Source organism: Trichoplusia ni, chromosome 2 (genome assembly GCF_003590095.1).
Source record: "Trichoplusia ni isolate ovarian cell line Hi5 chromosome 2, tn1, whole genome shotgun sequence".
In the NCBI taxonomy this organism is placed as follows: domain Eukaryota; kingdom Metazoa; phylum Arthropoda; class Insecta; order Lepidoptera; family Noctuidae; genus Trichoplusia; species Trichoplusia ni.
This window is the reverse complement of record NC_039479.1, coordinates 13,589,441-13,605,377: the sequence shown is the minus strand read 5'-3', so window position 1 is coordinate 13,605,377 and position 15,937 is coordinate 13,589,441. Positions and strand designations below refer to the sequence as shown.

The window sequence follows — 15,937 nt, the reverse complement described above, 5'->3', positions numbered from 1 at the left end:
ATCAGCCTAAAAAAGGTAACAAAAGAAGCAACGCATAGCATCAGATCTTAGCAGCAGATTCAAAGTAAATCTTTCTTTTGCTGTGTTCATTTGTCACCAATAAAATAGTGACAGCAGTTTTTTTTTTAGGTGAATTTTTACATAACAATATTCTAGTAAAAATGTACTCACATAAATAATTACTATCAAGTTAAAAATATTGGAACTTTGGTGATAAAACCAATGATTAAATTCAACTGGGTTCACAGCAAGTTTTATTTTGCAGAAACATTGCCATTGTCATTCTTTTTTCTACATGACATTATTTAGAGATATCACTTGACGTCTTGTCAAATAAAATTGGCTATAGCAGAAATTTGTTTGTTAATTACTAGGAATTCTCATTTTTATGGTTTTTATTAGAAATTAATTCAATGGCATCACGAATCCAGGTATGTAATACGTCTGATGTAAAAGGTGACAATGTTTCATCATACAATAAGGCTATCTTGTCGATATTACCTTGTGCAATATGACGCGTAGATTATTTATTTCAGTCAACAGCACGTCAACTATCTAAAACCTTCAAGAAAAAAAGTAGGTTTGATATTGGTATTGCTTCGGAATTGCCAACTGCTTACAAGAAATTCTGGCACGAATGGAAAGTCTTAAAGCCCGTTGCTGTCCACTACATCCCTCAAGAAGGGAAATGGAAACGTGATGACCTAACTGGAGAGATATTACCTATACAGAACATCCCGATACCATTGAAGTATCCGAATGAGATTCACGAAGGAATATGGGGTGGAGAAGCTGTTGTGAAAGGTACCCCCATAACTCCATAAGACATAATCAGTGGCCTCATAGGTTATGTTATTGATTCTTCTATTATTATTTTTTAGGCTTTCAGAAACGCGACCCGCGACGACGCAGAGTACCCCACTACTGGGTGCCTGTGATAAAGAGGACTGTAGTCAAGTCTGAGGTGCTGAATACCCACCTTTCGGTCACAGTCACCGACCGTACCATTAGTTTGATCAATGATCATTATGGTTTTGATCACTATTTATTGAAGACACCAGCATGTGACCTAGTATCCATGTTAGCTTTGAAGTTAAAGAAACAAATACTAACGGAGTTGATGAATGGATGCCCTCGGTATGCACATGATCCTGAGAGGCAGAAAGCTGTTTATGAGGAGTATAAAACTTATTTGTCATCCGTAAGTATAGATATCTGTAATTTCAACACAATTCAATAAAGTCAATATGGTCCGAACATACTAATTATTTATATTATCCCATCAATGGACTTAATAATATAAAATGACATACTGTAAAACTTCTAAATGGTTTAACCTTTCATGAATGACTCTTATTATGTAACTTTCTAAACAGCTAAATCCTTTTTCAGTACACTCCAGAAGAAATAGAATGGTATGGACTGTCATGGTATGAAGCCCTGTGTAAGCTAGCCAAACAGAAGGAGGCGGCTAATAGGCCTGTCCCTTTAAAAAATATGTACAGAAAAAATCTAGTAGAGAAGTTAAAAGCAGCAGGAATAGAAGCAGCAAAGACACCTGATGAACTGTCGTAAGTTAAATTTTTTATTACTCTTTCTCCAGAAAATGGTGTGCTATGAATAACTATGGCTGAAGCTGGCTGCAAGTCAGTAGTTATTCTGATAGCAGTACAACATGTATGCAGTGTGTTTATTTACACTCCATAATAAATAATTACTCATATGTACAAAAGAAGATAAGAAACATTGATAATTTGTATTTATACATAAAACTTTTTCTTTCAGAAACACAACATCATGGCTTTCAAAGATGAATCCGTTTGGTAAAAAAGATGAAGCTTAGCTACTCTTTGACTTGATGTGAAAATCATTAAAATTGTTGTTTTAGCAAAATGTAACATTTCTAGTAGATGTGTTTATTGCCAGAGATAGTTTTATTTAGAATAAATAGGTGTTACAATTAAATTGTTTGTATTTTGATTTTTTTACACTTTTCAATCAGTTCAGTGTAAATACATTCAAGGTATCCTTGTGACCTTGTCTGTACTCATTAATGAATGAACAAACACTCTTGCAGACTTGCCTTATTATGTACATTTAAAAAAATTGCTTGCTCTTGTACAAACAGACTAGGGACACAAAAAACAGAATAGAAACACACAATTGATAAAATAATTTTAATATCCGAAAATATTCAACATTGATTAATTAATAATTGTCTATTAAACCTAAATCTAACTTATACTTAGTTCAAAAATACATTCACAAATATTTTTTTGTTTGTGACAATATAATATGATAAGTATTGATAAAATAGGATATCTGATATCTGAATAACACACCTAACAAAGGAACTATTTTTGTCATAACATATAACTATATTAAGGGGGCATAATACACATGTCTGTTTATTTTGAATTGCTAGGCGAGTTTGCTTCAAAAATAATGGCACTTAGCCATGACTCTTATAACAATTTATTTCAATGTCGTTAATGTCGTTGATACGCTAAATTGACACAAGTGTTTTTGTGAAACATTTACACTCGTCAAGCCACCCAAATATGATGGCTGTTCTGTATCTAAATTTACAGTGATGGGACGTGTTAATAAACTACAATAGAGTTGAAAATTTAAGGATGATTGGGTAATTATTCTATAAATAAACTAACGAGGTTGTAAATATTAGGTTGGAGTAAACATAGGCATTAATAACAACCATTTCTAATGTAAAAGTCATCACAACTCAGATGAACCGAGTTGATTATTGTCTTATTTTTTTTAATCGTAACAATACTTATATCAGCTTCAATGTCAGACACTGAACTGTTTAAGAAAATTAAGATATGCCCAGTATACAGACAGCTCTGGGTGTATCATACCTATAAGATAATTAACATTAATAAGATTGACACATTGCTGTTTTAGTTATTGCACTGGGAAGGATTAGAAGTAATAGTAAATTGACGTCGAAGTTACATAAGATGCAGAAATAGAGTAACATCGGTATTTAGATTTCTGATAAGCTTATTTACTTATCATTAGTAAAACTACCTTCTGCAACTAAACTGCCTACTGGTAAGCGATTGGTTATTATACTTTTGAGCTTAACTAATTGAAGAGGAAGATATATGCTTGGCTATTTTTTTTGAATTTGATTATATCCTTGCAGTTTTTAAAGTTATTACAAATTGAAAACTGCATAGTTTGTTGGGTGATAAAGGTCACTATGCCAAATTACGTGAGACGTATCGTAAGTTCGATCCTTGTGAAGTACAAGTATTGGTGTGATCCACAAATGTCTGTTATGAGATAATTGAGAGTATTTGTGCATTTGACTTGAATATTTGTGAAACATCCGCGATACATGGGTTGAGTAATTAGTGTGGGAGTCGTAAAAAAAGGTCGGTGAAATACACAAGTTCTGGTAGAAATGGATTTAGTAAGATATCATTTAGTGGAAGTCAAGCGAAAAGTATGTATGTTGGATCTGCTAGGCGTTTGCTTATGTGATGGTGCACTCGATGGGCTTGTCGTGCGGCAGCACGGCGGCCAGCAGCGCGGCCACGGCGCGCGCCAGGTACGTCATGGTGCCGTAGCTGCCCGACGGCGCGCTGTCGTACAGGTGCTGGCACACGCCGGCCGCGCCGCCGCACAGCAGCGCGCCCCCGCCCGCGCCCCCGCCCCCGCCCGCGCCCCCCGCGCCCCCGCCCGCCGCGCCGCCCTTCGCGCAGCACAGCGTCGCGTCGCCGTTGCAGCGCATCTGATGACGGACATTCAAATTAACAGACTGCACGGACAGCCGAGTCGTTGAAGTCACCACGCCAAACCGCGAGCGCGACTTGTCGCGGGGATAAGTATTGTTCTGCGTCTGTGGTGTCTTTGTGCACGTAATTTGTGTGTTTGTAAAACCCCCCGAAACACAAGGATTAAATTTCTTACTGCGAGAGTCGTATTTTGAACAAACAAAAACTTTTTTTAGCATAAAAAAACAAAGCACCCGATATCGACCATCATATTTAAACAAAAAAAATCGCCGGATATGAGGCTAGATTGTGACTGTTTAGTGACAAGTTTGTTTCACCAATCATTTTGTATCCAAAGGCTTTGAGAAATACTTTCTTCAAAAATTTTCATATTGCTTTATTTAACGAGAAGTTATGCGTTTACAATAATAGAAAAAAAAAACCACCTCCCAACTTAGTACTGATGGATTCATAGTAACAATCTCACCTGATCTTCTAAGAATATCTGGTTGGCCTTGTGCACCAGGCTCTCGACCTCGATGGTCCCGCCGAGATGAGCCACGGCCTTGTACTCCACCACCAGCGTGAGCACCATGAGGGCCTCCACCACGAGCTGGCGGTACTCGGGCTGCGGGATCGAGTTCAGTACGGTCTCCACCGCGAGAGCGAACTTCAACTCGCCGGATGTCATCTCTTGTGTTAAGTTGGGTTGTAAGAGCTTGCCTTGTATTACTAAGCCTTGACACTGGAATGAAAAAAATAGATCGATGACTCTAGGATGCTATTCGCTTTAATCTTCTTCTTATTGTAGGGTCAGCATTATCAGAATTCATCATCGGCCTAGCCTTTTCCCAACTGTGTTGGGGTCGGCTACCAATGCAACCGGTTTCAGCTGAGTACCAGTGTTTTACAAGGAGCGACTGCCTATCTGACCTCCTCAACCCAGTTACCTGGGCAACACGACACTCCTTGGTTAGACTGGCTGTCAGAGTTTTTCAAGCTTCTGACTACCTGTAACAACTGTCAAAGATGTAGGAATAACAGCCGGGAATAAAATAAGTATAGTTTAAGTACAAGTAGTGTTTAAGCTACTTCGGTAAATACTTGCTTAATAGTTTAGCTTTAACTTTTTAGATATGTTGGTATTTTAAAGGCTTACCCTTTCCAAAACGCCCCATACACGTGGATAGAAGTCTCTGGGAACCCGGTTCAGTGCTCCGTCGAGGCGCCGCCGCCGCAGCCACTGGCCCTGACGGTCTGGCTCTGTCATAGGCGCTGCACACACAATATCAGAACATTAGGTAGACAGGCAAATCAAACTCGTCGGTCTAAAATACAGAATCTCACTATTTATTGTAGTTAGGAAAGTCATCATGTTATAAACTTACTGTCTTCAATACCACCCTGCAACGATTGACCTTCTAAAACGATCTGAGATTTTTTGCCATATCTAGTAGACTTGTTGCTCACTATGGAGAAATTACCGCGGCCAACTGAAATAAAATCATGTCAATAATATATTAGGTTATATATATTACATTATATTTTTTTAGCCACCAATACATTTTGTAAACAAGTGTTTCAATGTTACACGTAAAACATTAAAAAGTACCACACGACATTAATCACAAATTTACAGGAAAAAAATTGCTTTCGAAAAAATAATAAAAATAATATTTGTCATATTTACACGGAAAAGACAGATAAGAATTTCCGATATCCATCAATTTATAGATCTTTGAAGGAAGAAGACGTTCAGGAAACAATAATATAAGAAAGCGGAAAAAAACTGAATGAATTATAGAAAAAAAGTATAAAATGATATTGTCAGTGATGGTCAACTTTTTTTTTGCTATACAAATGATACATCAATTATCACATAGATATATCCAAATCTGAATGTTGAAGATCACTGAAACTGCATAAAACGGATTGGATTCTAACACTGCATATCAGGGGTCGAAAACATACAAGTAAAAAAATAAAACAGGTGTGCAAAAGTACGAATACAAAGAGGGTTACAACAGGGTGCATTCAGACATAAACATAAGCAAAAGTCTGTTGTCACAGAACCACTCGCCTTTACTTTTACTGATCTTTCCTTTTATTACAAATAGTGAGTTAGCTGCAAAAGGAAATATTTAATCATTGGACTAATATGAATAATAGCAAAGTAAATCTGAAATGTTATAAATATTATGCTAATCTTATTTTCCACCTTATTTTATAAATTCTCATTTGTTTTATGACACATGTGTTTTGATTTGTACCATTATTTAATATTTAATGTTTTTTTTTAATACATACCGCTATTAATGGCAAACTCCTTTCCGCTGAGTATGTGATGTAGTAAGTTCTTCATCTCAAAAGGCGAGAGGTTCAATAGATGTTCTGAGGCCTCTTCGCCGTCACAAGATAGGGTACGGGATAACTCTGTCGCCATGACCTAAAACAAAATATATTATTATTATTTGAGGCGTATTTAGTTGCACAAATCCATATTTGAAGCCCATTTACCCTGGATGTTTGTTAGCAAAGCTTCTCACTGGGCTGCTACAGCAAAGGCTAGTTGTAGTAGTAGTTATTTTATCCCCACTCCTCCCACTTTGCACAGATAGCGTACTTTAAATTGTACTAAAAAGAAAAATGCTTTTATCTGGAACTAGAAAAATGGGCAAATAATACACGATAGTAAATGTTCACGAGAGAGACGAGACAACCGAAGGAAGAAAGTGGGGAAGCATTACCTAGCCTTAGGACTGTGTAGTCTAGAAATAATAATAATAACAGTTTAGATATATCACCTGAATGATAAGTCCGACTCTAAGTCGTAACATCTCGAGGAACAGTTGCGGCTCGGTGCGTATGAACATGGCGAGGTACACGAGCAGCTCCTGCGTCAACATCGCTGTACTCTCGTCGTCACCATACGCCTGGACATAGGAATATAGACTTTAAGATGTGAGTTGTGAAGGGAATTGAGGCAAATATTGATTGATAACGAAATATTATAGACGTTTTTTTGATGTATCGGTTATTTTTGTGTTGGTACAATATGCGATACATTAATAAGTTGAACATCCTACTTATACATACAAAAAAAAAGTTAATACATTATGAAACAAAAACAATGACGATGGTAGAAATTATTTGTTTTGCTCAATAATATACAAAATCTTAAATAAATCGTCTTATATCTATTTAACCCGAGTATGCTAAATTATACTGGTAATACTCACTTTACTCACCAAAAGAAAGTACATAAAACAAGGTGACATATAAATAATTCGAAAAAGAGGTGGATTATAAAACTAATAGTTATACAACCTTTTTATAGAAATATATTGACATTCAACATACAATACCTTACACATATAATACGGCAATAACGGAAAGCAATGAGCGTATATTATAATGTTTATAATGATAATAGTTGAACGCGAGATTATATTTACATGGTGGTATTAATGTTATTTTACCTTTCGCTCTCCATGCCCCTGTTTTTCATGGCGAAATGACTGCATGCAACAAATATTAAAATTGGAGAAAATTATTATGAATAAGTTATTATAGAAAAATCTTCGTTGAGGTTCGCTTCGCTTTGGAACGTTTTAAGTTTAACCCCGATTTTTAGCTTTCTATCAATTGTAAATGTTATATTCTATTTTTATCAGTACAGTACAAGCATTGCCTGCAGAGAACCGTATTCTGTACCGAAATCTACGCACGGGCACTACAGCGATGTATACGTCTCCATATATTTTCTATATCAGTGCTACAATATGAAATATTGCTTAGACAAAAAAGTGTATAAGTAGCACGCGATAGCACTGGACCGTCGACTGAAGGTATAAATCATACCTTTATTATTATAAGAAAAGTTAGTGCCTAAATAAACAACACACTGCCAAACATTAACAGTACAATCACATACAACGATACAGTAGCAAGCATTAAAAAGTAAAAACGTCAAAATACATACCTGGTGTATAAGCTGCCTCAGTTCATTCTCCGGGAGTGGAGCTGTGATAGTGTGTTCATTGTTAGGGGGCATGCCCACCGTGATCTGCTTCTGTCGCACGAGTAGGTCAGTAACAGCCTTCGCTAAGTCCTCAACGCGCTTGCCGAGCATACCCGCGGTATGACGCACTAGTCCCCACAGCTTTTGTGAGCAAGCCTTCTCGTATAGCACCTTGAGTAAATCTTTGACTGTGACGAGCTTGCCGTTTTCTTGCATGCCTGTGTTATTTTAATACTGTGTTATTACTTTTAGAGGAGGTAAATATTCATTTTCTTGAAAAAACATTTTTGAGCCTTTTATTTCTGTTGTGTTCTCTACAAATGCATTTTGATTTGATTTCAATGCAAGATTTATACTTGATTACAGAGGTTATCAAACAAATATTAATTACATTAAATTTTCGGTTATACCGACTACAAGAATAGTTCAAATGCATGATACGTTTGAACTATTCTTAATGTCTAAATTTCACGTCCTTGTCTATGCTGATATATACTGCAGACATCATGAAAATTATGGACGACTTTTAGCTGAATGACGTTTCTGGATGATACAGTAATTGTGTTCATCAGCTAACACTGGTAGTAAAACGGGAAATTTTCGGAAAAGACTTGTCTATAGTGACGTGACCAGCTCACCAGTACTGAAGTCAAGTCCATGCGTATCGACGAGGTACTGCAGGATGTCGCCCTGCTCGTCCAGGCTCTCGGTCTCCCGCAGCATGGCGATCAGCTCGTCGGTCTCCTGTTCCGCGTACACCGAGTTCTGAGACTCCGATGTTGTACGGTTGCGGACTATCGATGTCAAGTTCTTGTTTATTATAGCTGTGAGAGAGAGAAAAGTATTTAGATGAAAATATCGCTTCGAAAATGTGGGAAGTAGTGTGACATGTTTGCAATACATAAAGCTGCAACTACGTTTTTTTTTAAAACTTTTACATAAAATTTGAAAAGAAAATGCGTACTTTCTGGCGGCGAAGGAGATCTTTCTTTTGTCACTTCTATAGTAGGTGCCGGTACTGCCAAAGTTGTTGTCGATGTTCCTCTGGAAAATTAAAAGTTCATATTTAGAACGAAGTTTTATTTTTTTTAATATGCCACTGAATTCCTAAACAGCTGGACCGATTTAAAAAATTTAGATCAGCAGGCCAGTCGCATTTAAATATCAAAATTAATAGAATAAAAATACATCGTTTATACATACTTAGTGAAAGCACGCTTAGCATTATCCGGTGACGGGCTTCGGCCGTAGGTTGAAGGGTCGACATCAAGCCACGAAGGCTTGCGCTCCAAGGAACGACCCACAGATTCCCCTTCCATACCCAAAGTATCAGCTAGGAAAGGAAATACAAAATCATTACTGTGTAGTTCTAGTAACGAATTTAAGAACTTTTCTGAATATAATTATTTATCGTCTTCTCGACTCGCACTAAATGGAAATATCAATCTTAGTCCAATACACATAAGGTTATAAATGCAATATCACAGTTTATACGTAGTAATTACATTCAAAGATTAATAGATCCCGAATTTCCGACTATCTTTGAATTTAATATCAATCTTATTCCAATATCCATAAGGTTAAAAATGCAAAATCACACGCTTGTATTGTAGTACTTTAGTCAAGATTTATACACATTGTCTAACCACATATCTTAAAAGGCAATATCAATCTTATTCGAATACGCATAAGGTCGAAAATTGAATAGGGCAACCTTATACTTACAGTCAACATTGATAGACCTGGTCTTCTTGATAGCTCCTCGTACGGACATACGGCGGCGGAGGGCGCGGTTGTTCTTTGCGCCTGCAGGCCGTGACATGAAACTAATTTTGTTGCTGAACGACTTCAATAGATGTTCTTCCAGATAGCTTTGGACTTCGGGGTTTAGCTCTGTAAATATTGCTTGTATTTTAGTATAGTTGATAGGCATGATAATAAGTCTCAAAAATATGGACACTTTAAACTCATTATAAAGTAATTATTTTAAAACGTTTAAATTTGAGTGTATGCAGTTATTATTCATAAAACGTAATGTTTAGCTATGCCTTATACCTATAATAATACTTACTGTCCGGGTATCCATCCTCTTGACTGCCCAGGAAACTCAAGTTGGTAATGGCAGAAGTGCTCAAAAACTCTCCGAGATTACCAAGAGTAACTCGAGTACCGTTTATATATCCAGACTTCAGCTTTTTCATAGTCGTTATCATCGCCATCGGGATCTTGCCTTGGTCTAAAATGTAAAAATCCAATAAAGCTTACTGGTTAAATACAGAATAACAGAATATTCAATAGCTTTGAAAGCATGATGAAAATGATTTTTGTTAGTAATGGCGTTTGGTTCATAATGTTAGACAGGGACAGAACATTTTCGACATATTACCTTAAAACCGTAGTTTATTAACACATACAAATATCCATGTACCATATGTAGGTATTATTTTGTATGTTGTAAGCATTACGGATACACTCCACCTTCACCTGTTCTCATTTATTAGATTGGACATCCACAACCTAACCCTTTTGTTCTTATTAAAAAAGATATGTGTGCAACAGTGTAGAGGAAATTCTAATTTAATCCATTCTTATTTTAAATTAAAATCAATTATATATCAAAAAGTTAACTAACACGTCTGTCACATTACAGTATTACACACAAAATAGAAGAAGAAACCAGATGCCTGACAGAGAGGTAAGATAGATAGACATCACACAGTTTACCTAACAGATACTGCGTAGCGAGCAACGTGATCGTCGGCCGGCCGAGCATTTGCTTCCAGCTCATGCCGAGGAACGCGACGTTCGCCGTAAACGTGCTGGCGAGCAGCGCCGGGTCGCGCGACATGTAGTACTCTTCGTAGTCGAAGTTCTATGACACACCACACCCATGCGAGGTTATTATTACAGGGACGGGCGCAGCAGCGCGCACGAATTTACACTTTATGACGGTCGAAATAAGGTAGCTAATGGATCTAATGATGATGGTGAACATTTTTTTTTTAGTAATTTTCATAATACTTTAATATGTATCAACAGGTTGTTTAAACCCTTTTTTTAAGAACGCCTGAACCGCATCGAAACTCAAAATCAAATTGAAATTGATAGGTTTTTTTCGCATGATATCGATGGTAACATATCGAAAGGCGGCGAATATACATATTATGAAAGATGTCTTTTATTAATGATAAATAAATACAATAAATAACTTTAACCTTTGAGCTAGTTTCACCCATCAGGATTAAGTTCAAGTAAATTATAATGATATGGGAGTAAACCGATGCAACTACTTCTAAATCTATCAAAACATCAACCTTCCAACTTACAATTACATCATGATTTTGATGAAACATAGACCTCAACTCAATAAAAATGGGAAACGGACTTTACAAAATTCCATAGCCTGAGTAGAAAAAACAACAACACATTTCAGACTTCTAAAACACAAGACTATATAACCAAATAGGATAAAACACTGCATCAACCAAACTAAACAACTACAGGGCGTTTGTTATTCATGAATGAATAATTGTACAAATTAAATAAACATAGATACGTAAAACCAGCAAGCAATCTTTACAAAATAATAAAGAAATCAAACAATACCTAAATGCATTTGATTCAGAGTCAAGACCACAAGAGGTCGCCCAAGAAGGTTTTGCCAAGAGGACTTCAAGAAATTAATTTCAGCTTTGAGGGTATCGACCATTAGTTCGTAGTCGGAGGCGATGTAGAAACGTCTCATATCAGAAAACTAGCAAATTAAATAAAAATATTAAGTTTATAATGGAAAATAGGACCAGTAAAAGTTCACTTTGTCTCTAACATTCTTAAGGAATATAATTCTAAAGCTCAATTTACAAAAAAAAAAAACAATTCACTTAAGACCTTTTATATAAACATACCCATTTTACATGCAGTTTTATTCAGTCTGAAAAAGTCGCAAATGCGGTCAACTTACCTGTGGCGTGAAAGCAAAAATACGATCATTTAATGAGTACAATTTGCTTGTACTAAGGATACCCACGTCACGGGATTTTCTGCCTGATAAGCCCAACTTTTTGTTTCTACCTGCAATCATAATGAACATCATCCTTTAGAATTGGTAAAATACCAAAAAATTAGTTTATCTTCATCAAAATAGGCTAAGATTGAATAGATTGCATTCAACTTTTGGTCTTATTTGTTGTAGTTTAAAAATTAATAATGATGACATTGGCTTCTTGTTTCCCTAATCAGCACAGTATTTTTATAAGTTTAAAATTTATTATTTCCTTTCTAATTCAAGTCATAATCACCTAAATATGTGTACAAGTGGCTCAACACTCTTGCCGGCTGAACTTCAATAGGTGCTACATCACTAATAGTCTGAACATGGAGGTCATATTCAAGCAATTTGTCTCTTATTTCATTATTTTCAGCCAGTATTACAATTTGGACAACTACATCAGGTTTCTTCTCAGAGCATAGACGCCTATTGAGAGGATCCAGTTCTCCAACAGCCAAGAAACCCTGAAACGGATAATAATAATGTGAAATGTATTATTAAATTAGTTTAAAACATATTATAATATGCAATATTTATAAACTTACCTCTTGCAACAATTTTCCTAAGATATACAATGACTGTGCCCATATGAAGGGGCACCTTCCTAATGGTATGCGCTCTTGGCTTCCAGGCTCATGCTGTTCTAAGTCAGCCTTATCAGCTGGCACTGAATACAACTCAGGGACCAATTTTATCCCATCATCTTTCCTTATCATAACTTTTTCTAACATTTGCATGTACTCTGTCACATTGTTCTTATCACCTTTGAAGCAGTAATCTAATATGAGGTAACAGAAGAATAATGGCCATTCACATTCAATGTTTTCAAACATTCTCAGTTCCCATGGCTCATAGTACAGTCTGCTTGGATCTTCTCTGGGTGTCTTATGACCATCTCTTAAGAACCTCTTGCATCCATATTTGCCCTGCATTTTAGTAACTATTGTATCCCGTGTTATAGCAATCAGCTGTGGATCATCAACAGCAAATGCAGGATAACTTATAATAGATAGTAGGCCTGAGTCTAACTCTTTACTATTTGATTCTCTAGGAAGCATGGATTGTAGCACAGCCTGACATTTCTGGGCTTCATCAGCCAAAACATGGATCACACTGGAAGGACCTCCACGAGCACCAAATAGGTCTAGTTCATTCATGGCTTCAAGAGCAGCTTTAGCCATTCCAATAGAGCTGGCATTAAGTTCTGGCAATCCATGGTTAGTCTTATCACCCCTTTCCCAAATACCATAATCAGGGGTGCAGTAGGCTGATTCAATGTAAAATACTAAATTCTGTATAAATGATACTTCATCTAAGGAGAATACAATTTGAAGGCCAGATGCTGTCATCTGTGCCAGTATGAGCAGGTACAGAGAGATGGCATCAATCTGCAAGTGTCCCCACTCCGTGTCCTTAACCACTGTGCGCCCTGTGGCAGAAGAATACTTGGCATGGAGTGAGTCCATGGGGTGCTGTGTGCTCTTAAATTTCTCCACTTTATCTTTTTGCTGCATCATAGCCATTAGGAGACCTGTAATAAAATTACATGTCAGGAAGGTTAATTTGAGATAGTTAAACAAAGTTTATTCTGTATCAGATTGATTAAGAAATAATAATGTAATGCATCAAAAAATGTACCTCTCATCAGTTTGACGCAGCTTTGTTCCAATTCATATGTTTTGGCACGATCTTCATCTTGATCAGCAATTTTCTTGAATGCCATGGAGAGTCCCCATACTGCTAATATGCAGTACAGATTGTCCCTAATCCACGCATGATCATTGTGAGGACTGGCAGGAAATAAACCAGTCACAGGTTGCTGATGATCTAAAATTAACTTGTGCACTACCCTTTGATAATAGTCTAAACGCACCCCCGAATTACTACGAGTCCTCATCTTGGCAGCCGCAGTAGTATTTTATGTTTTACAACGATACATACACTTCATTATCACTCAATAACGAACATATGACGGTGAACGTCGTATTATTTAATGAATTATATTTACTAATAACATATTATTTTTATACCGAAGATAATTTGTCTTATGTCATTTGAAAGTCGCAGCTGTCACAAGTGTCATATGAATTTATGTTTTTGTACTGAGCTACTCTTTAGTTCTAGTTTTGGAGCCTGTTTACTTATTGATAATTACAATATGTACTAATGAATATTATATGAACTTGATACTGGGTTTAAACAAGTTTAACTTAATTAAAATTTCATACATTTTATTCGACTAACATTTAGACCGCTTCTGCTCTACACTACTGTACCCGTTTTGACTGCACACGTCATATATTATGACATGATAGATGTCATAATGTTATTCTTTCCATTTCCAGTCTAATGTTTTTGTGACTTGTATGAGTTTACTTAGAAGATTTTTGGTTTTCGATAATTTTCGTTTTATACAAAATGATATTTTATCTTCTGTTGTGTAATTTTTTGTTTATTCCGATAGTTTACAGCAAAAATATTACGAGCAGCAAACCGGAAATCGCAAACAAAAATCTAACTGAATCTCATGAAATTTTTCTACCTAACAAAACTAAAGAAAAATTGTTAAGTGAAGGTGGTGAAATATTGCCTGATACATCAATTTTGGATTCACCTAAAGATAAACATGATATGCTGATGAGCTTAGATAGTGAGACAGGCAAAAACAAAGTTAAATCTGTGGTCGCACGGAAAGGAGTGGTGTATACAGAAGATAATAGTGAAAAGCCTCAGAAAACTCTGTCAACACTCGGTGAAAGTTCTATTGACCCTTTAAAGGTTGCAAAAAAGACAGAAACTTTAAATACACAATTAAATAATGTGACACATCCAGTAGTACTTTCTAAAGTAAATGAAACTTTGGTGAACAACATAAACAAAACTAAGGAAGTAAATACAACTGAAGTACACTTGAAACCTCGTGTATTATCATATGACAAGGTTGTGAACATGACCGTTAAGACACCTTCTGCAGCAACTGTATATGACCACATTCTGACACCTAAGAAAGAATTAAAAGCCTACACCAAGAATGCCAACAGCCATCCTGGAATGATAATGCCTCTAGTTATAACAATTTTGTTAGTTCCTATGTTTGCAGTACTTGGTTACATGGCATTGCGTAGAGGCCAAGAAGCTTGGAAGAATAGGCATTACAAGCGAATGGATTTTTTGCTTGACGGCATGTACAATGACTAAAGATGTATCAGGGTAAAATTGAGATGCTTTCCTACATTGATGATATTGAAAAGAGATATTAAATATTTACCAAACAACTAAGTTAAATGGTGGCCTAAACAACAGACTGGCCTAAGGAATATTTTTGGAAAGGAAATAAACTTTTCTTGAAGTTATTTCTATATTGTTAAATGCTTATAGCTAAATAATTATTGGCAATAATTTAAATTGTTACTAGAATAAAACTGAAACAAGTTATATAAGTATAAAGCATAGTTATTTACATGTGGCAGCTAAGCAGGATGCTACAAATATTTTGCTAATTAAAAAATGACAATAATAATTATAATGGTGGTGCTCCACATGTGCCTTACATGTAATGTTAATAATATCTATGTTTACAAATTTATTTAGCAGCATAAAAATTGTCAAATGAAGTGTCTTCCTTTTAGCATAAGTTATTTATTAGAATGTTAATAATGTGATAATTTTGATATAGTATGAGACACCAATGTTGATATTTTAATGAATGTATTTTGATATTGTTTTGTTGTAGTTACCAAAAGAATGTATTTAGGATTGAACAATCTCAAATAAGTTTATGGTTTGAAATTCGAAATCTGTCTAGTCTGTCTAATCTGAAATTTGTCTAGTTTTAATAATTTCCGTTTTTGTACCAGATTATTGCTGCATTCTCTTATACCTATCTAACAGTATCAGTTTCCATTATCATTCAAGAATCCCTGTTAATTGTTGAAGTTTCTATTTTCTTTGTATTCAAATAAATAAATTGTTACGCGATCTTTTTCATTAGTAGGTATTAATTACTTTAATAATTTTCATAGCATTATATATTTTTGTAGTTGTAGTGCACAATGAATAAAATATATTTTTGTGATATTTATTTTTTTATTAATTAAATTTAGCTATCTTCAATTCCCCACATTT

At 35.7% G+C, this 15,937-nt stretch overlaps 3 protein-coding genes across 6 annotated transcripts; 2 read left to right on the top strand and 1 right to left on the bottom strand.

Moving 5' to 3' along the window:
* Positions 1–296: 296 nt before the first annotated feature.
* Positions 297–1,965, top strand: LOC113508020 (39S ribosomal protein L28, mitochondrial). Its single transcript, XM_026890974.1, has 5 exons — positions 297–431; positions 537–804; positions 882–1,201; positions 1,393–1,571; positions 1,786–1,965. The coding sequence occupies exons 1-5, from the start codon at positions 414–416 to the stop codon at positions 1,841–1,843; spliced, it is 843 nt and encodes a 280-aa protein (XP_026746775.1). The 5' UTR covers positions 297–413; the 3' UTR covers positions 1,844–1,965.
* Positions 1,966–2,163: 198 nt separating this feature from the next.
* Positions 2,164–13,875, bottom strand: LOC113507984 (probable phosphorylase b kinase regulatory subunit alpha). Of its 4 annotated transcripts, none has more exons than XM_026890927.1 (18): positions 13,451–13,875; positions 12,358–13,343; positions 12,063–12,276; positions 11,726–11,835; positions 10,489–10,636; positions 9,836–10,000; positions 9,490–9,657; positions 8,968–9,097; positions 8,729–8,808; positions 8,403–8,588; positions 7,726–7,982; positions 6,548–6,676; positions 6,051–6,189; positions 5,824–5,868; positions 5,132–5,236; positions 4,903–5,018; positions 4,231–4,488; positions 2,164–3,760 (listed from the first exon to the last, which is right to left on the bottom strand). In XM_026890927.1, exons 1-18 carry the CDS (start codon positions 13,707–13,709, stop codon positions 3,503–3,505), a joined length of 3,753 nt encoding a protein of 1,250 aa, XP_026746728.1. In that variant the 5' UTR covers positions 13,710–13,875; the 3' UTR covers positions 2,164–3,502. The 4 variants fall into 4 exon arrangements, with proteins under 4 accessions (XP_026746728.1, XP_026746722.1, XP_026746742.1 ...); XM_026890921.1 differs by lacking the exon at positions 10,489–10,636 and adding an exon at positions 11,371–11,518 and having other exon boundaries at positions 13,451–13,874; XM_026890941.1 differs by lacking the exon at positions 5,824–5,868 and having other exon boundaries at positions 13,451–13,874.
* A 270-nt stretch (positions 13,876–14,145) lies between these two features.
* Positions 14,146–15,554, top strand: LOC113508028. Its single transcript, XM_026890986.1, has one exon. The coding sequence runs from the start codon at positions 14,231–14,233 to the stop codon at positions 15,008–15,010; it is 780 nt and encodes a 259-aa protein (XP_026746787.1). The 5' UTR covers positions 14,146–14,230; the 3' UTR covers positions 15,011–15,554.
* Positions 15,555–15,937: the final 383 nt, after the last annotated feature.